The 21,428-nt window shown below is 42.7% G+C and overlaps 1 protein-coding gene across 5 annotated transcripts in view; it reads left to right on the forward strand.

Moving 5' to 3' along the window:
* Positions 1-21,428, forward strand: part of KCNT2 (potassium sodium-activated channel subfamily T member 2) — a 364,082-nt gene that overhangs the window by 337,798 nt on the left and 4,856 nt on the right. For 3 of the 5 annotated variants that reach the window (XM_060232364.1, XM_060232366.1, XM_060232369.1), the window contains 4 exons: positions 135-218; positions 6,622-6,750; positions 12,267-12,287; positions 17,015-17,315. In XM_060232364.1, coding sequence (XP_060088347.1) covers positions 135-218; positions 6,622-6,750; positions 12,267-12,287; positions 17,015-17,315 — 535 coding nt within the window. The remainder of the gene's footprint in view (positions 1-134; positions 219-6,621; positions 6,751-12,266; positions 12,288-17,014; positions 17,316-21,428) is intronic. The other 2 variants (XM_060232365.1, XM_060232367.1) reach the window with 1 other exon arrangement.

Below are 21,428 nucleotides of genomic sequence, written 5' to 3' on the forward strand. Positions count from 1 at the left end.
GTGTCGTCCCCTGCATACCACTCCACTGCCAAATGTTACAACAAATGGTTAGGAAATCTGCATGTGACTTCTAATTATTTGCAGTATGTATGCAAGTATTCTGAAACATGTTCTTTTCTTTTTTAATTTTGCAGTCATTTGTGAAAGATTACATGATCTCTATTGCAAGACTTCTGCTAGGACTTGATACCACACCAGGATCTGGGTTTCTTTGTTCTGTAAGTATTTTTAACCCACATGGTTATGGTCTGTTGTTGTTGTTGTTCAGTTGCACAGTTGAGTCTGACTCTGCGACCCCATGGAAAAAGTCATGCCAGGCCCCCCTGTCTTCCACCATCCTCCGAAATCTGCTCAAATTCATGTTTGTTATGGTCTGTACCCTACATTAAAAACAAACAATGGTGCTTTCTTTGTATTGATTTTTTTTCTGTCTCCAAGCAAGACTATCTGTTTGCTTTGACATCAGCAAAAGGTTTATCAAAAGTAGATGGGGAGCATTCCTATGATTGTTTAATGGCAAAGCAAGGGTTTGGTGTGTGTGTGTGGGGGGGAGAACTTTGAAACAAACTATTGCACAGTTCTTGTTCAGTTGTCTGCAGAACAATAACATATGCTATGTTAAGCAGATAGAGGGGGCATATGGCCTCAGGCTAGGATTGCCAATTCCCAGTTGGGGGCAGGGGATCCCCCAGTTTGGAGTCCCTCCCCCCCACTTCAGGGTTATCAGAAAGCAGGGGTGGGGAGAGGAAATATCTGTAGGGCACGCCATTATACCCAATGGACACCAGTTCCCTTAGGGTATAATGGAGAATCGATCTGTGGGTATCTGGGACTCTGGGGGACTGGGTTTTTTTAGGTAGAGGTGCCAATTTTTCAGCATAGCATCCAGTGCCTCTCCTCAAAACACCCCCCATGTTTCTAAAATTGGACCAGGAGGTCCAATTCTATGAGCCCCAAAAGTCAAGTCAAGTCAAGTTAAGTTAGCTTTATTGGCATAAAATATATAGATGTATATATCACATCAAATTGGTTTAAAAAAAGAAAAGAAAATGGAACGATTGCATACATATACATCAGGAAAAGCATAAACATAAGCTATTTCTATGAGATGCTCTGACATGCCTTTAAAATAGAATAAAGAAACTTAGCCACTTTCTCAGTGACAGTGAGCCCCAAAAGAAGAAACCCCTATCATTTCCAAGTGGAGGGAAGGCATTTAAAACATGTGCAGTCCCTTTAAATATGATAGCCAGAACTCCCTTCAGAGTTCAGTTGCGCTTGCCAAACCCTTGCTCCTGGCTCTACCCCCAAAGTCTCCTGGCTTCACCCCCAAAGTCCCCAGATATTTCTTGAGCTGGACCTGGGAACCCTACCTCAGGTTGAGAGTTCCCTCTGTCCTTCAAATAATGGCCCAAGAATAGAAATTGTATTGCACTGCACAGACCAATCCCTGTAATCGTCAATATCATCTAGCAATAAGTACTTCTGCATTTCGAAACATGTGCTCAGGGATAGCTGAGATCCTGCACAGAAAAGAGAATGGCAAGTATGAAATAACTCTGCTTCCTACAAATTGAAAACATGTTTTCTTTCCCTTAGATAATGGTTTGATCACATATTGAATAAAATTTTGAGGGCTGTGAAAAGCTGCCTGTGAGCTGCATCTAGTTCATGGGCCCAAGGCCATATACCGAACTTCACAGTTAATTTGATCTCCCCATGTCCCTTACCCAGCAGTGTAGTCCTTGCATCACACCTGGCCAATGTTATAAATTTGGCTTTAAACAATCTTTGATGAAGATAAATTCAGTGCAAGGTAAATATGTAGAGATATATTACCTCGGGTGAGGCATTGCTTTATCAAAACTCACATTGAGATAGTAATTAGTTGAAGTAAAATGATGTACAGTTCACTTAAATATTCCAGTGTTGGAAGTTCTAGTCCAGTTGTCAGGTTGAGCCTGCCATGTTTCTTTTTCTGTACACTCTGTTCCATTTTGATTGTTTGTGTGCTTGCGTGTAACCTTGCTATTGTGTTCAGGAAGGAAGATGGTGGACAGAGACCTCATTATAAACTGGGCTTTTTTTGTAGCAGGAATTCCTTTGCATATTAGGCCACACACATTCCTGACTCGCCAATCCTCCTGGAGCTTACAGTAAGCCCTGGACTTAGAACTCTGTAAGCTCTTGGAGGATTGGCTACATCTGGCATGTGTGGCCTAATACACTAAAGAGTTCCTGCTACCCCCCCCCCCAAAAAAGCCCTGATTATAAGTATTATTGTTGCAGCAGGCTTGCTTATCTAGCAGCTATAGTAACAGACCCATCTGACCTTGAGGATGGGAGGCCAACGAAGATGCCTTTCACCTTCCTTTACCAGCTTTCATGAGAACCAACATACAAGGGAAGTGGAGACAGATTTTGCCTGTATTTCTTGATATCTATAATTGTAATCACTGCCTATTGGATCATTCTTGGCAATGGCTTTCTAGCAAAAGGTCTACTCTTGTATTGCATTCTCATTAAATCTTAACCATACTTTATGTGAATGGATTCTTGGATTCTGTAACCAGGAGAACCTTACACCAGTAAATTTTTTCAGTAATACTGAATCCTTAAGTTCAAGGACAAATTAAGCAAAATATATATTGTGTGGGTTCAATAAATCATTGAAAAGAAACAAATCATTTGAAAGGAAATAATTTGGGATGTCCTACAAGTCCTCCAGAATTGTTTTTTTCCCCACTTGAGAAGCCAGAGGTTGCTGCTTAGACACTCTCCCAATAGTAGGTTCCACAGAAATTAAACATTTACAGGGATCAGGATATTTATCTCCTTAGTAGTTTAGCAAAAGGTCTCAGGCTTCCACACACAGTGTTTTTGTTGTTCAGTTGCACAGTTGAGTCTGACTCTTTGTGACCCCATGGACAAAGTCACGTCAGGCCCTCCTGTCTTCCACCATCCTCCGAAGCCTGCTCAAATTTGTGTTTGTTACATCAGTAACGCTGTCCAGCCATCTCATCTTTTGCAGTCCTCTTCTTTTGCCTTCTGTTTTTCCCAGCATCAGGATCTTCTCCAGGGAGTGCTCCCTTCTCATTTGGTGGCCAAAGTATTTGAGCTTCAGCTTCAGCATCTGACCTTCTAGGGAACAGTCTGCGTTGATTTCCCTTAGGACTGACTGATTTGATCTTCTTGCAGTCCAAGGAACTTTCAAGATTCTTCTCCAGCACCATATCTCAAAAGCATCTATTCTTCTGCGCTCGGCCTTCCTTATGGTCCAGCTCTCATAGCCATACATTACTACTGGGAATACCATTGCTTTGACTATACGGACTTTTGTTGGCAGGGTGATGTCTCTACTTTTTATTATACTGCCCAGGTTCACCATAGCTGTCCTCCCAAGGAGCAAACGTCTTTTAATTTCATGGCTACAGTCACCATCTGCAGTGATCTTGGATCCCAGAAATATGAAGTCTGTCACTACTTCCCTGTCTTCACCTTCTATTTGCCAAGGAGTGATGGGGCCAGATGCCATGATCTTAGTTTTTTTATGTTGAGTTTCAAGCCTACTTTTGTGCTCTCCTCTTTCACCCTCAACAAGAGGTTCTTTAGGTCCTCCTCACTTTCTGCCATTAGAGTGGTATCATCTGCATATCTGAGGTTGTTGATGTTTTTCCCGGCAATCGTAATTCCAGCTTGTGCTTCATCCAGGCCAGCATTCGCTTTCCTTCTTTCCTCAGCTATTTGTAAAGCCTCATCAGACAGCCACTTTGTTTTCTTGCATTTCTTTTTCTTTGGGATGGTGCTGATTGCTGCCTTCTGTACAACGTCACGAATCTCCGTCCATAGTTCTTCAGGCACTCTATCAACTCTGGTTCCTTAAACCTATTCTTCACCTCCACTGTACATTCATAAGGGATGTGATCAAGGTCAAACCTGAATGGCCTAATGGCTTCCCCAGTTTTCTTCAGTTTAAGCCTGAATTTTGCAATGAGTGGCTCATGATCTGAGCTGCAGTCAGCTCCAGGTCTTGTTTTTGCTGACTGTAAGGAGCTTTTCCATCTTTGACTACAGAGTATATAATCAATCTGATTTGTGTTGCCCATCAGGTGATGTCCATGTGTACAGTTGCCTTTTAGGTTGTTGGAAGAGTGTGTTCGCTATGACCAGCTTGTTCTCTTGACAAAACTCTATTAGCCTTTGCCCGGCTTCATTTTTCTCCAAGGCCAAACTTGTCAGTTGTTCCGGTTACCTTTTGACTTCCTACTTTAGCATTCCAATCCCCTATGATGAGGAGGACATCTTTTTTTTTGGTGTTAATTCTAGAAAGTGTTGTAGATCTTCATAGAACTGGTCCACTTCAGCCTCTTCTGCATCAGTGGCTGTTGCATAGACTTGGATTACTGTGATATTGAATGGTTTGCCTTGGATACAGACTGAAATCATTCTGTCATTTTTGAGATTGTATTCCATTACTGCCTTCTTCAGTCTCTTGTTAACTACAAAGGCCACCCCATTTCTTCTATGAGTCTCTTGCCCACAATAATAGATGTAGTGATCCTCTGAGTTAAATTCACCCATTCCCATCCATTTTAGTTCACTGATCCCCAAGATGTCAGTGTTCAGTCTTGCCATCTCTTGTTTGACTACATTCAGTTTACCTTGTGTAAAGTACTGGGGTCGGCGCAGTAAGAGACCAGAGTCGGAGAGTGATTTCAGCAAGCTTTACTTCAGGAACACCAACACAGACTGAGCTCTATTCAAACCTCCCGCTCCTTTATACAATTCTTGCCCCCTTCTGATTGGACCTTAACTATGTACATGGATTGGCTATTTACAGAGGCCTAAGGGCCTATCAGGGTACAGTATGAGCCTAGATGTTGATTGGCCACTTATGTTTCAATCCTTCCCCTGATTGGGCACGCTTAGGCCTTCTCTGGAACCCTGGTGTGGAGTACAAGCTTGGCTTGTTCAGCTTCCCTCCAAAAGTAACAGTTCCCTCCAAAAGTAACAGTTCTCCATTTGAACCTAGGACACAACACCTTGATTCATAGTTCTTACATTCCATGTTCCAGTGCAGAATTGTTCTTTGCAGCACCAGACTGTTCTTTCACCATCAGACACATCCACAACTGAGCGTCCTTTCACCTTTGGCCCAGCCACTTCACTCTTTCTGTGGTTACTTGCTTGCCCTCCGCGCTTCTTCCCCATTAGCATATTGGGCACCTTCTGACCTGAGGGGCTCATCTTTCAGCGCCATATCTTTTAGCCTTTTGCTACTGTCCATGGGGTTTTCCTGGCAAGGATACTGGAGTGGTTTGCCATTTCCTTCTCCAGTGGATCACATTTTTTCTGGGTTCTTAGCTGTGGCCTGTCCATCTTGGGTGGCCCTGCATGGCATAGCCCACAGCCTCATTGAACCACACAAGCCCTTTCGCCACGTCAAGGCAGCAGTCCATGAGAGGGACACACAGTGTATTAGACACCCAAAACCAAGGTTTCAAAATAAGTACTTTATCAACATAGATGTAGCAATAGAAAACATAGGTAAACATTCTAAGAGTGAAGGGAACTGCGAGCTGATATCAATTTTTAAAAGATTTGCCTAAAGTTGTATCAGTGCTGGCATACTGCTTCATAGTTAACTGAATCAGAACAGCCTCACTAGCTAACCCCTAATGGAAAGAACTTGCTCTATAATTAGTATAGTATAATTTTACTATTTTTTTTTAAATGATCATAGTTGAACCTACTAATTTCCTTCCTCCTCAGACCAACTTACCTTGACCAGCTGTCACACTGGTCTTCATAAAGCTCTGTTCTCTCTGGCTTATACAGATATGTGTACATTATGGGTACCATTCTGCCATAAAGAGTGAATTAATGTTTGAGAAGTAGGAAGAATTAAGATTAAATGTGAATGACCAAAGCACAGTTTGGGAGGTACAGCCTTTGACATCTACATAATTTCTTATACTCTCACACTTGGAAAGGTCACAATGGATAGCTAGGGCATAACAGCCTTTTAATCAACATTAGCAGACCTAGCAGCTGGTCTCACAGCATCATTAGAAGATCCTGAGATGTATCCATCCATAAGCAGATAAGCTTACTTATCTTACTTTTTTAAAAAGTAAATGTAAAATGGCCTGGGTTGTCACATACACATACGTTGCTATTGTTTCAGGCCTTGTACATCTTAAGAAGTGTCTGTAGCAATACTACATTTGTGACTACTTGTACTTAATAGTGCTGCTTTTAACTTGCATATGCATAAGCATTTCTTCCTGGTGCCCGAAATTCTTCTATAAATTTTTCAAGTTCTCTGTAACAGATTTGAAATTTTGGCAGCCATTTTATTTTACTTAAAAGTCTATGACTGGATTTTAGGCACCCAATGAAATTAATCCCAGTATTAGAAAAAGCAAAGTCTTTTTTAAGTCTGTGAGGACTAAGCAACTGCTGAATAAATCATTTAATGTTTTTAAAAGAGCAATGACCATGAGATCTATCTTGTGTTTACTGCAATAATTTCAAAGGTGGCTTCAATTTTAAGTATCTGAATAAATAAAGTAAATGTAAAAAAATAGAGCTCTGTTATTTTTCCTTTTTGTTGCTTAGATGAAAATCACAGAAGATGATTTGTGGATCAGAACGTATGCCAGACTTTATCAGAAGCTTTGTTCTTCTACAGGAGACGTTCCTATTGGGATTTATAGAACTGAATCACAGAAACTAACCACATCTGAGGTATGGGTGGTTTAATGTACTTTGATGATAGATAGATAGATAGATAGATAGATAGATAGATAGATAGATAGATAGATAGATAGATAGACAGACAGACAGACAGACAGACAGACATTCATTCATTCATTCATTCATTTAAGGAGTTATGCAGGGAAACATTTTAATGGACTATTTGTGATTAATTATGGTAGCAGTAAGCACAGTAACACAGTTTTGCTTGCCTTTCATACATTAAACATCGGTTATTTGCAGCCACTGAAGTCCCCTCCCATTGTTCCACCACATAAAGCCATCTATACATTTGTTTACTCTGTGAAAAGTTTAAAATCCTTTGTACCACTCTGACCTGAATGCATTTGCCAACTGTCAGAATATAGAAAACAGATGGATGAATCTAATCCAGGTCTGGTGTCAGCCTACCCTGAGGTAGGACAACTGCCTGGACCCAGGGTTTCTAGCAGGCCCACTGCCTCCAGTTCCCTGTCCTGCCTTGCTACCTGTCAGTGCCCCTTTTCCCCGTCTACTTAAGAACACTTTGCCACCTGTGCATAGCTTAGTTGCATGTATTGGCCAGCGCTGCTGGGGAAGGTCGTGCAAGTGGTATATATAGTGGTGGTGCATTTGGCAGCCATAACAGCAGCAGCATTCCTAGTCCAATCCGAATACCTTTATTGGCATAGAAATACTACCTGACATCAATGAGGAAAAGGATTGTGAGTGCACACACTGAGAGGAATTGCACAGGTGAAACATATGCCAGTGTGTGGGTGGGAAGAATGCTATAAGCTGGAAGCTGGTGGTGGTCAGAGGAGGGAAGGGAGCCCCAGAACACTTTCTGCCCAAGGCCCACCAAAACCTAGAAGAGGCCCTGATATTTCACTTCGTAGGAAAACAGTCTACCCAGTATTAAGTATACACTATATGTGTAGCTAAAAGGGGTGAGAATGAAGGAACAGAATGCTGAGACAGTAGAATGGGCCATCTCAGGTAAGGGAGGCTGTTTTTCCAATAATCTCTTAAATTAATAATTCCCAGAAGTGGCAAATTACCACAGGGATAAGGAGGCACGTTAGAACCTTTCTTCCTGATGTGCTTTTTTAATGCAGAAAATTTTTACATAGAGAATCACATAGAGGTCAGCAGGAAAGAACAAGCTGACTATCCCTGGGCCAAAGGAGGCCAAATTGCAGAACACCCGCGCACGAGCCTTCTCCATCACTGCTCCATGCCTATGGAACCAGCTCCCGGAAGAGGTGCGGGCCCTGCGGAGTCTTGACCAATTCCGCAGGGCCTGCAAGACCTTCCTTTTCAGGCTGGCTTTTGCAGATTGCTGATTAATGATCGCTAAACAAATGGATCCACCAAAATGATTTTGCCTCAGGGATCTTCGCTATCACGTAGACTGACAGAAATAGCACCAGGAACATCACTGTTACTGTCAAGTTATGTTAAATGAGTATTTAGAATGGTTTTTAGATAATGTTGATTTTAAAGTCTTGCATAACTACTGTATTGTATATTTTATGGATGTTGTTAGCCGCCCTGAGCCTGCTTAGGCGGGGAGGGCGGGATATAAATAAAATTTTATTATTATTATTAAATATAACTTCTCCCTGCACTAATTGAAGTTGTTCAGCCCATGCTACCATCTCAGAGTTCTACCTCCCAGTGTAGACTGCACAGTTGTGTAGTCTTTGTAGAGCTATTTTCTTGGAGTTTCATGCCTATCCCTCCCTTTCACGTCAGCACTGGGAGAACATAACAAATGAACTGAACACTAGGAATATGTATTTAGATACACCCACGCTGAAAATATACCCCAAAATACCTTTTCAGTATTTTTCAAGTAAGTTAGGCAACCCAAATATGTCCAGGGTTTTTTTGGGGGGGAGGGGGGAAATCCCCCAATCCTCAAAGTATTCAGGAATTACAGAGAAGATCAGGAGCCAGCATTTGCAAGCTCCTGGAGACTATTTTTGCTATACTTTTCTCCCTCCACCCTTTGTTTCAAGGTATCTGGTTCTGTAGGTTTTCCCACTGTTTTTGTCCATTTCAAATAAGTCCTGTCAGTTTCAATAATTTTTTTTCTTTGCCAGATTCCTTTGTGTTTCCTTTCCATTTTCTTACACAGAACTTGCAAAATCCAACTTCCTGCCTTGCTTGGATATGTTGTGATTCTGTGCTTTGAGTCTTACCATCAGTCCTGTTAAACTTGCACTGCCACAGTGGCACTGGTTTGCTGGGCAATCTGTACATTGCAACTGGTTGTGCTGGGCTTGCAAAATGCTCCACCTTCAGTTTGTGATACAGAGACTATCTTTCTGTGAGTGTGTGTGTATAATTTTTTTAGAAAACAAAGTAAAGTATAGAGGGGATGCAAAAAGGAAAAGAGGGATTATATAACATAATTGTATATAGCAAGGATAATTATATAATAGCGAGCATTTAAAACAGAAAATATTTCCCCAACATCCCCTTCATTATAATTTAAGACATAATCTATAAAATGGAATGGTCCTTTGTTGGGGTACTTTTATATTCAACATTTGGGGTACTTTTATATTCAACATTTTAGATTTCAAATTTCATAACTTATCTATGTAGCAACTACATTATTAGTTTCATCATTACTACATATTCATTACTACATTGCACCACTTCTACATACTCACTATAACTTTTAACAATTAGGTAATATATCAAAATACAACGAAAAGTCTCAAAATGAGAAAATAAAATATATTTATGCTCAAAATCCACTTTATTTTACATTTATATGCAAGATGCTACATTTAAAATTTATTCTCATTCTGCTTCTACACTGCAATATATTTATATATAAATTTTAATATGTTTTGCATTTTCCCATGTATTCCCTTCCAATATATTTTATTTTGCTTTTTTACAAGTCCACCACATATGGTAAAAGGTTCCATCTATGTCTTGACATTTCCAGCATTTTCTGTTACAGTTTTCGTCTACGTTCTCAATATCCTTTGGGGTTATGTACCATTTAAAAGCATTTTGTACCTGTTGTCTCTTAATGCCTGGCCGGCTGTAAACTTTTTTCCACACATGCACACAGGCATAGGAAACAGTGGACAATGTCTTGGGTTACCCTGTTCAGGGGTCCATAAAATTGGACCCCTTGGTCCAATCAACTTGAAACTTGGAAGTTATTTAAAGGACAGGCACCAGCAGCCCTAATGCAGTTTTGATGCCTGAACCTAAAAAAAAACAACAACTCCCCCAGCCCTCCATAAACCTTTAGAAACAACTGTACCTTTAAAAAACAATTGCCCTGGCCATTCCCAATAGGGAATAATGGTTGGGGGTGGAGCAGCCCAAATCCAAATACTATACTGGTATTTGAAATTTGGGGATACTGGCAATACTGATTTTTTGAGGGGTGGGGTCCAATATACCTGAACCCAGAAATAAATGATTATTTTTTTTTTCACACCCCTACTGATTGTTTGGAAGCGTCTTTATATCCAGTCAGACTTTGTTCATCTAGTTTGGTCTCTTCAGAGCTTCAGGGAGAGAGAAGGATTTTGATTTTACCAATACCTGTTATCTGAGATCCTTTAACTGGGAATCCAGGAACTGAACTTGGGACCTTCAGCTTCTACAACATGAGTTCCACCACTGAACCATGGCCCTTCCTCCTAAATTCTTCCTGTTTTTGTTAAAAGAGAAACTGCTGTTGGCTATATCTTAAACACTCAGTTCATATTATGCTGTCTTGGTAAACATTTGCCAAGAGAACTTGGAACTTCTGATGTAGAGAGAAAAACTTACTTTATGAAACCATTCTGAGATCTCAAAAATTAGGCTGAGTGAAGAAATGAAATCTCCAGCTTTGTTTCTTTCTGCCATATATGAAATCTTGAGCAATTTTTAAAATTATTTTTAGTGCAATACTTGTAGCCCTACTCTTGCCCAAACAAGATAGGCATTTCCCCATAATTTGGACAGTGCAGATTTGCCTTCAATATCACTATAATCAAAATCCAATAACTCTTTCTCAGTTTTTAAAAGAATGGAGTTTTTTTACAACTGTGAAAACTGTTTTTGAGCCTATTATTTGGAGAATCAAAGTCGGAATCACAGGCTATTATGTTAGTAGTAATCCTAAACATCTTAGATCTAGAAAGACCCAAAAGAATGAACTTTGTGCTGAACAAAGATTTTGACCTAATTGGCACAAGCAGGTCATTAGCCGGCAAAACTGTCTTTGGACTGCACCACTTTATATTACAGGTCACATGACTGAATGCCTTCCACCCCCACCGCAGGATTTACAAAACTTGCATGACAGGAAGAAGAGTAAGCTAGATATTTTCTTCCAGACATCTATGGACTAAGAACTTTATTTTACAAAATATATGGCATAATCAATAAGTTTCCATTCCAATCAAAAGTGGTACCTTCCAGGAATAGTTTTTACCACCTCTTCTGTGCACTGAATTGTAGAACTTGAATGTGCTATGTCTGTGAACTACGGTAGGTCTGATCTGAAGAGATAAGTTACAACTTGGAAAATAATATAACATCAACATATAACAGAACAAGCATGAGAGCAAGGGAGATCCCATTTCCTCTCTCCTTGTTGCTTTTCCTCTTTGCCTGTCTCTGTTTCTGTAGTCTCTCCCCCTTTCCTTCTCTCCCTCAGCTATTTTTTTTTATGTTTCTCCCTCACAGCCTTTGCCCATCCACACTTTTCTTATTTCCCTCCCCCTTTTCTTTTTCTTTTTTTGCTCCTCTCCCCTATCTCCTTCCCTTCCTTCCTCCCGTTTTACATTTTTATTGTTTCAACATTAAATGCAGTTCCCAGTTTTAAGAGGACTGCTGATATTAAACTACAGATATGGAAGTGAGCCATTTGACATAAGGCATGGTTTCTACCAATCTGTTTTTCAAGTGTTCATTGTTGTTGCAGGGATTGAGTTACATGGAGTAAATGAGATACATATACCTGTTGTAAAAATCATAATTTATGTAGCTTGATAGCAGGATCAATGGCCATTTTTTTGGTATCTCTCTCTCTCTCTGTGTACATACATGTGTGTGTGCATGCCTGAAAGTCATGGTTGACTTCTGGCTACCCCTAATGGGGCTCGGACATTCAGAGAGGTGGCTTGCTATTGCTGCCCCTGCATCCCAGCCATGATATTCCTTGGAGGTCTCCCATCTGCTTAGCTTCTGAGATCTGATGAGATCGGGCTTGCCTGGGCTATCCAGGTCATGGCAATCAATGGCCACTTTTAAAGCATGGGACAAGATGGCATATGTGAGCTCACCTTCCCCAGTTGTGTGTTCAAATTACTGCAAATTGAAGCAGCAAGTATATTTCACACTAAAACAAACATCAAATTGTGTGTATCCATATATGCTACCATAGTAGTATCTCCACTAAAACTTGTCTCTGTGTGTTTCCTGTTTGGGTAGTATTGTTTGAACAGTGTTTTGTTTTCTTTCCTCCCCCTCCCCCTTGGTCCCCCACTTTATGTCAGTCTCGAGAAATGGCTTCACAAGTAAGTATTTTTGTCCCATGCTTCAATTCCTCCCCCTATTGGCTCAATGAGCTAAAGCCCTGAGCTGTTGTAGGAAAAGGAAAGAAATAGGAAAGGGTAGTTAATCCATGTTTATGTAGGGTTGCCAAGTCCAATTCAAGAAATATCTGGGGACTTTGGGGGTGGAGCCAGGAGACATTGGGGTGGAGCCAGCAGCAAGGGCGTGATAAGCATATTTGAACTCCAAAGGAAGTTCTTGCCATCATATTTAAAGGAACTGCACACCTTTTAAATGCCTTCCCTCCTTTGGAAATAATGAAAGATAGGGGCACCTTCTTTTGGGGTCGTAGAATTGGACCCCCTAGTCCAATCATTTTGAAACTTGGAGGGTATTTTGGGAAGAGGCACTGGATGCTATGATACAAATTTGGTGCCTCTATCTCAAAAAACAGCCCCCCAGAGCCCTGATACCCACAGATCAATTATCCATTATTCTATGGGAATTGATATTCATAGGGAATAATGGAGTGGCCAGCAGACATTTCCCCCCCCCTTCTTTCTGATGACCCTGAAGTGGGGGAAGGGCCTCCAAATCGGGGGATCCCCTGTCCCTACCTGGGGATTGGCAACCGTAAGCTCAGAAGGCAAGTTCACCCAGTAACACTGCTTAGAACAGCAGCCTTAATTCAGCATGCCTACTTCAAAGAGTGCTCCCAAATCAGCGTGCACAAGGTTGGGGCAGCTCTCTTCAGCAGGAAACAGAGGCACTTTCTTGAGTCTAGTAGGGAGTAAGCTCAGCTGAAACACTGGGATTTGCTTCCAAGTAAATGTGCAAAAAGAAGAAGATTATGAAGAAGTGGGATGACAGAAGCCTGTGGAATGCAAAACGGCTACAAATTGATCCCAGCAGGTTCTCTGTGTAAACGCTGGGATTGGGAAGTGAAAGAGAGGAGCCAGAAAGCGCGGGTGGGGGGGGGGGCAGCGGCAATCTTACAAGGGCTAGGCAGTATGCAGTTAACTTACCACTCCCCCCCGCCCCGCTCCAGGAGGCCCTCCTACCTTTGTGTGCGTGACTGAAACCAAAGTTCCCTTCAGAAGATCAGACGAAGGGGGCTTTGAATCTTGAAAGCTGTTTATAACCCTAAAAATCTTGGTGGTCTCTTAAGGTGTTCCTGGACTCGGCTTGGCTCTTCTCGTGCAGAGGAACTGAGCTCTCCACCTTAAGCAACTGCTCACAACGGAATCGCTCCCAGATGCCATACCCCCCACCCTGCTTCCAGATTTTTGGAAAGCGGGGGAGAAGGGGGCTAATCCTGGGGTCCCCCGCCAGGGCGGGAGGTTTGAAAAGCCTATGTTTATGGCATATATTGGCACTGAAAATATGCTAATTTGTAATGTTGTAGTCAGTGGCTTGTATAAAATGTCTACTAGTGGAGTGGTGCTCAGGAAGTGAGACTTTCCCACTTCCCTATTCCACTGAAGACTACTGGGCCTTCCCTCCCCACTCTGAAAAGTGGTTGTTTTTGTTGCAATCATGAACAACATAGACCTGTAGTGGAAAGGGGAATTGGCCCCCTATTCTGATGACAGAAGTGCCTTTCCTTTTTTCCCACCCTTTTTAATTTTTTTTAAGTTATCCTTATACAGCACAGGCATGTAATAACATATCAGTCACAAAACATCAAAACGTAAGATATACGATACATTCTCCCTGTTTTCATTATCAAAGCAGTTTGAGTGAGATGAAAAATCAATACCGCCCCCCCCCCCCCCTTGACATAATGCAAACTCCCTTTCTCCAGGTACCCTATAAGCTGAAAATATTCTTCCCAGGAAGTGTCTTTCCTCTTTGGAAAGAAGTACTGTGATATAAGTCAGTATGCATACGCTAATGGCTACCAATGCATTTGTGTACATTCATCGCATATACAAGTTTCCAATGATGTTACACTGCAATATGGACAGAACCCTGGATGGTATGTCCAGCCAGCATGGTGTAGTGATTAAGAGCACCTAATAATAGAGGGACATTGGATTATTATATTGTTTTGGAGTCCTTGGGACTTATTTTTTGTGACTATTTCTCTCTACCTGTAGGATGGTAAAATGTTGCTGCATTATATAACATTCCTATGTGTATGGCATTAAGTGTTCACTTTATACATGTTGTATTTGCTAATGTCTTATTCTACTTTAAATGTTGTATTGCTTCTAGAGAATTAGTCTTTTTGTCACAGTCTGGTTTTCTAGCTGGCTTTGTGCTGAAAAGAACATGTTCCCTGCTATTGGTGTGCTTTGCTTGTACTCTTTTACTATCTCTTATAGAAAGTCATACACACAGAACAAAATGAAACACAGAGATGTAGTCCTCCTCCCCAACATCGCTAAGTCTCCCTTTATTGCAAGGGTGTCAACCATGTGGCCTAGGGGCCAAATCAGGCTCACAGAGCACTCCTATCAGGCTCCCAACCAACTGGCTGTCATCTGCTTCCTTCTCCCTCTCTCATGCTTCCTTCTGCATCACAGCTTGCTTTGCCAGGAGATACAGAGCAAAACCTCTGTTTTCTCCACTGGCTGAGGCTCCTCCCTTGGGGAGGAAGGGGGGGAGAGCTTGCTTTGCCAGGCACAGCAGAGCTACTGAGCCAAGCATATCTTCCTTCTATTGGCTGAGGCTCCTCCCCCTCCTGGTTCCCTGGGGAAGGAAAGAGCCAGAGCTTTCTTTCCCAGTTCCCTGGGCCCCATGGGAGAAATACAAAGGAAGCATCTTTAAGACCAATAACTGCTAATATTTTAAGGATGTTATCAGGGTTTTTTTTTAAAAAAAAAATCTTTGTCCGTGTCCTTTATGAAGTTTGTATCTCTGCTACCTAATCATAAATAGGTACACACATGGCCCAGCCCGACATGGCTTGGCCCAACAAGGTCTTATTTATGTCAGATTCGTCCCTCATAACAAATGAGTTTGACACCCCTGCTTTATTGTGTTAGCTCTCTGTCCATGTATACTCATTAGACATAACCAAGTACCATAGTTTTTCATTAGTGTAATATATGTTAATGTGTCAAAATTAATTTGTAAAGCTAGCATACATTTCTGCTGCTGTCAGATGGCATGCTGGGCTCTCAGCCTGTGTTGCCCCCATTCTGACCTCACTCTTTTCCTTGTACAAATTGGTAGCCACATAGAATCATCAAGATTTCTGTTGGCCTATGATTCGAAGCCAGAAATGCAGTTTGGAAGGGCTGAATGTGCAGCTTCAAGTAAAACTCAACCTAAATTTCTGGACAGATTCCCAAAACAGGTTCCAGAATTTGGATTGTTTCTACCTGTTGAACCCCTCCAACTTCTAGCTTACAGCGTTTCCTGCAGCACCATTTCTTGAATTGGTGCTGTAAATATACTGGCTTGTATCATGCTGCTTGTTTCTGATGACAGAAAGGCATCAGAAGAGATCAACAACTTTGGGAGATTCTCGCCTCCCATTGCAGACTTTGGAAGAGATCGACAACTTTGGGAGATTCTTGCCTCCCATTACAGACTTCCATTTGGCTCCCTGTGTCATTTCAGAGAGTGTGTTGACTCCTCCCCCTAACAAATTGTCAGGGAACCTCATGAGTTGCAGTGGGAGAGGAAGCTAGATACTCTCATTCTTATTTACTTACTTAAAATATGTATGCCCACTTTTATCTGGAGCATCTGTTTCATTCCACCAGCTGATCATGTTGGATACAAGTCATTGCCCATATAGGCAAAATTCCAGTGTTTGCTGTTCAAAAAAGGTAGAATGAACAACAATAAAGTAGGAGGTACTGGTGGCAGAAAGTGTTATCAGGTTGCAGCCAATTTAAGGCAACCCCGTAGTTTTTTCTGGGCAAGAGAGAACAGAGGTGGTTTGCTGATGCCTGCCTCTAAGGAACAACCCTGAACTATCTGGGCACTTTGCCATCCAAGTATTAACTAGGACTGACCCTACTTAGTTTCTGAGCTCTGACAAGATAAAGCTTGACCTGGCCTTCCAGGTCAGGGCTTATGCATCAGGAAATGAATCAATACACAAAAATATTTGAAGGCTTATATAGTGCTGCTGTTTGGAGCCCCATGGTGCAGAGTGGTAAGCTGCAGTACTGCAGTCCAAACTCTGCTCATGACCTGAGTTCAATCCCAGCAGAAGCTGGGTTCAGGTAGCCAGCTCAAGGTTGATTCAGCCTTCTATCCTTCTGAGGTTGGTAAAATGAGTACCCAGCTTGCTGGGGGGGGAAAGCATAAATAGTAAGTAGAAGGCGATGGCAAACCACCCTGTAAAAAGTCTGCCAAGAAAACATCATTATTTGACATCACCCCAGGGATCGGTAACGACTCGGTGCTTACATAGGGAACTACCTTTACCTTTTATAGTGCTGCTAGTGTTTAATTATCACTGTGTTCTGCATACTCTTTCATCAACACCATCCACTTGATGCTATGTGGTCTTCAGTGATTTCAGTACCACCAATCCATACCCTTCTTATCTTGTTCTCATGGCTGATACAATAGGTTGGTCCAAAGAAACAGACAGCTTTTCTTGTTTTATATGGTTTATAGTAGGGATCCAGTATGGCAAATACTGACTTTAACAAGTAGCACAACCGGGTGGAGAAAGATAGAAGGGGGCAGTGAGGGAGACTGTGAAGTTACAATTATTTCTTTGCAGCAAGGGGAAAGCATTTCCTAAAGGATTTAATTTCCGGAATGGGTTTTTTCTTTGAAGTCTCAAATATCTATCAGTGTGGAAGAATGGGAGGACACCAAGGAGAATAAAGACCAGTTTAATTACCGTAGCAACCATCGTAACTCAACCTCCAGCGATCAGTCAGATCATCCTTTGTTAAGACGGAAAAGTATGCAGTGGGCTCGACGGCTGAGCCGAAAAGTGCCCAAGCACTCGGCAAAAACTGCAGAGAAAATAAGCCAACAGAGAATGAATCTTTACAGAAGGTCGGAAAGACAGGAACTTGCTGAACTGGTGAAAAACAGAATGAAACATTTGGGACTTTCAACAACAGGATATGGTATGATTTACTGTTCTATAAAGACAGATATATCTTTGGGTTTGTGTAGTGGTGTGTTGGGTGAAATAAAACTGGAGAGGTCAAAAATATCATTTTGTTATTTTGGTGAAATGAAACATATGAAAAGAGCTCTTGCATTATTGTAGCAGTAGGGTTGCCTTTCCCTATAGTTCCTTTCATCCCATCATGCTCTGGTAATAGAAGAATGTAGAAGTTGTGTGGGAGAAATCACATAGAAAGAATCATGGCTAATTTCAGGGCTTTTTTTGTAGAAAAAGCCCAGAAGAAGAAGAATGGCAGAATCCCTGAATCAGAGACTCTGAGCGGCTTACAATCTCCTATGTCTTCTCCCCCCACAACAGACACCCTGTGAGGTGGGTGGGGCTGAGAGGCTCTCACAGCAGCTGCCCTTTCAAGGACAACCTCTGTGAGAGCTATGGCTGACCCAAGGCCATTCCAGCAGGTACAGGTGGAGGAGTGGGGAATCAAACCCGGTTCTCCCAGATAAGAGTCAGCACAGTTAACCACTACACCAAACTGGCTCTTGTTTGCATATTAGGTACTTGTTTGCATATTACACTACACCCCCTGATGCCAAGCCAGCCAGAACTGCGTTCCTATGCATTCCAGCTCAAAAAAAGCCCTGGCTAATTCTGCCTATTGCTTCCCCACCTAGTCCAGTTTCTGATACAAATCTGGTTCTTCGTATAACATTTGTGTTCCTCCCATGATAGCTTCTCGTTCTTACTATCATGCCCCGCCTGGTCCGGGGGCCTCGCCCCTCGTGCAGCTGTTGCCCTGTGGTCCCTGGGACCCTACCCTGGGGTGGCTGGGAGGTCTCAGGGTAGGGTGGTGGGCCAGGTTACTGCACCCTGTCACCCCTCTGGCTGGCCTGTGTCTCTTGAGTCCTCTCTCTCTCTCTGCCGGTTAGGCTCGCTCCGTCTCTGGCTCAAGCACTACTCCTCTGGCATCATCGACCTTCCACTGGCTGTCTTTCCCTCCTTTTATCCCCATCCCAGCTCCCATGCCTTCTCCCCAGTAGTTCCCTCCTTAGGCCCCGCCCCTCTTCTTTAGGGAAAACGCCCAGCAGCCCCCTCCCTCGTCGGGGGCCGGCAGTAGCTGGCCACTCTTTTGGAAGCAACATGCTTCTGGGAACCTGGCTTCTCTCCCCTCCTCCTCAGGTGGCTCACTGGCCCACAGAGCCCCAGGGGAGGCCAGGCGATCCCACGCTCTGCTGTGGGAGTGGGCCCGTCCAACTGCACAGCAGCTCTTTGTCCTTGCCTCCTGGCTGGACCCTACTCCTCCCCCGCTTTCCGGGGCTGTTGCCTCCACGGCGGCAGACAGTGACTCCTCTCCCTCCCAGGTAGGTGGGGGTCACCGTGACTGAATGCTGCTGTTGTTGGGGGTGCGGGGTGGATCTGGGGCCTCTGCTGGCGAGCCGGGGGACCCGCGTTGGTTCGGGGGGGGGTTGTGGGTGGTGCTGGGACACTTACATTTCCAGACACAGCCAGGACACTTACATTACCGGACAGTCATCAAGCTCAATCACAGAACAGTAGCAATTGTTATAAGAGTGGCTTTTATAACATGACATAAAAGTGGAGAAGTAGAGGTTTCTTTCACTAGGTCTGTCTGTTCTTTTATTGGATAGGTATTGGAGGCAGGAAAGCCTATAGAGCAGTGTTTCCCATTTGCAGGATTGTGACCCTGTACCAGGCCACGGAAGCCTCACTACCGGGTCACAAGAAAAGTCAAAGCTAGCCCTGCCCCAGCAAACCTAGCCTTGCCCCCAGCAAAGCATGACCTCTGCTCTGCTTCCTTCCCCCATCTCTGTTGTGCAGAGAAAAGTTAGCCTTGAAGACTGACATAGGCTGCAAAGCCTGAGCTCTGTTTGGCTTCCTTCCTTCCCCCATCTCTGTGTTCCATTTCATTCTTTCCCTTTCTCCTTCTTTCCTTCCATTTTTACTGGATGAAACTTTTCTGTTAATTAAACTGTTGTTGCAGATATAGGAGCTCTGCCAATGAAAAATTGGCACCCCCAGTTGTAGCCAGCTGGCCTTTCTATGAGATTTCTGTGTGAGTGAGTGAGAGGTGTGGGGCAGAAAGAGATTATTGGAGATTACTGCAGTATATCTCAACAGCACTGGAAGTGATGGTACTATGAACTTGGCACCATTTCACTGGTCCTGCTTTTAACAGCTGTCTGACATCAAAATTAAACTCCTTCTGTAGATATTAAAAAGGATGAAAGAAGTTCACTGGCTAAATATCTGCAAAACAGGTTGCTTTTAAAGGCATGGGAAACACAGCCGGTAAAAAGCTGCAAGCCCCTCATAAATATGCTTCTTGGGATAACTGCAGAAAAGCTTGTATGAACTTCATATAACTTGAAATTAATTCATTAATTGCAGTACAATTCTCTGCTACCTTTCACAGCAATTTCCCAGTGTTTCAGCCAAAGAAAAGTATGAAAAATAGCTGTCGAAAGATTTCCTTGAAACCAAGCAAGCTTGGTTATAGCTTGAGTCAGGGTTCCCATAGTAGCAGCTGAAGGAAGGGCCTACTAAATGTGTCAGCATATTTTGAGGTAGAGCAGCTGCTAGGGCCCAGTGTGGGTGATACACAGTGCTGTCATTCCTGATGGCAATGGCAACAGCACTCTCAACTGCATACACTGACCGGTGCTGTTGAGGAAGGGGTGTGTAGGTGGTGCAGGGAACTGAACATGGGCATTAGGAGTGCTTGCAAGATGGAGAAGAACACACAAACAGATAGGTGCATGCAGGTGTGGAAGTGGAAAGAGAGGACCACTCACTTTCCACCCCCATTTTGGCTCAGCATGAGTTTCAGAGAGATTTTTCTGAAAATGAAGTTACTTCAGAAGAAGAGGCAAGTTTGAGGGAGTGCCCTGGAAGTGACATCACAGGAAAAGGTGGAGTTTTGGTTCAGTGAGCCCCGGAAGTGACATCACTAGAATGCAAGTTCTGCTCAAAAGCCCTTCCCTAACTGAAGTCCTGCTTCACCCACATCATCCACATGACTTTCCAAAATAAAACCATAGGGTTTATACGCATTCAGTTACAATTTAGCTTTTACTAATTCTCTCTAAATGTTATTCTCTCACCTTGGATCCTATAAACTTCAGAGAACTTTGCTTATGGAACACAGTTTTCTCACCACCTGCTTATAGCTGCAGTTCCCTGCTTACCCCCCACCCCAAAAAAGAGAAACCTGTTGCTGAATGTCAAAGGATCTTCAGGAACAGAATAGGATGGCGTCTGAAGGCAGCAGTGGGAAGGAGGAATTGACAAAAACATCCCCTCACTTCTAGCTGAAGCTAGTGAAGCAGAAGCACAAAGACAGGTTTAGATCCTACCACACCACATTTCCTTTTGTGTTAGGTATTGTCAGTTTCAAATTGTATTGAAAGTTGCATATCTTCCAAGAATCACTTCCAGGGCTTTTTTTTTTTTAGCAGGAACACATGAGAATGCAGTTCTGGCTGGCTTGACTTCGGGGGATGGGTGGGTGATATGTAAATGAGTTCCTGTTGGGCCTTTTCTACTCAAAAAGCCCTGTGCAAAACAATGGTGACATCAGGGGGTGTGACCTAGTTTGCAAATGAGTTCCTGCTGGTCTTTTACTACAAAAAAAGCCCTGTGTGAAATAATGGTGACATCTGGGGATATGGCCTAATATGCAAATGAGTTCTGCTGGGCTTTTTCTACAAAAGAAAGCCCTGAAACTTCTGTGATAAACAGTGCAGCACTAAGCACAGTCACATCCTTCTATCTTTATCAAAATCAGCTTGCTTAGGAAAACTATAATTCTGTTTCAGATTGTGCTATAATTGTGCTCAATTATTACGTTAAAAGGAAAGTTAAGTTTCATCTAGGGGTAGTTTATTAAGTACCTTTTTTATGATGAAAGAGTCCCCCCCCCCAATTCCTCTGTTTTCCTTAAAACAAGAGGTCTTAGGGTCATTGAGAAAAGCTCAATGAAAAGGTCAACTATGTGTGGCAGTGGTGAAAAAGGTAAGATCTGTTCTTGGAATTATCACAGTCAATGCACTAATGCCATTGTATAGCTCTCTGATGCTGCTACTTTAGGAAC

Source organism: Heteronotia binoei, chromosome 2 (assembly GCF_032191835.1).
Source record: "Heteronotia binoei isolate CCM8104 ecotype False Entrance Well chromosome 2, APGP_CSIRO_Hbin_v1, whole genome shotgun sequence".
Classification (NCBI taxonomy): Eukaryota; Metazoa; Chordata; class Lepidosauria; order Squamata; family Gekkonidae; genus Heteronotia; species Heteronotia binoei.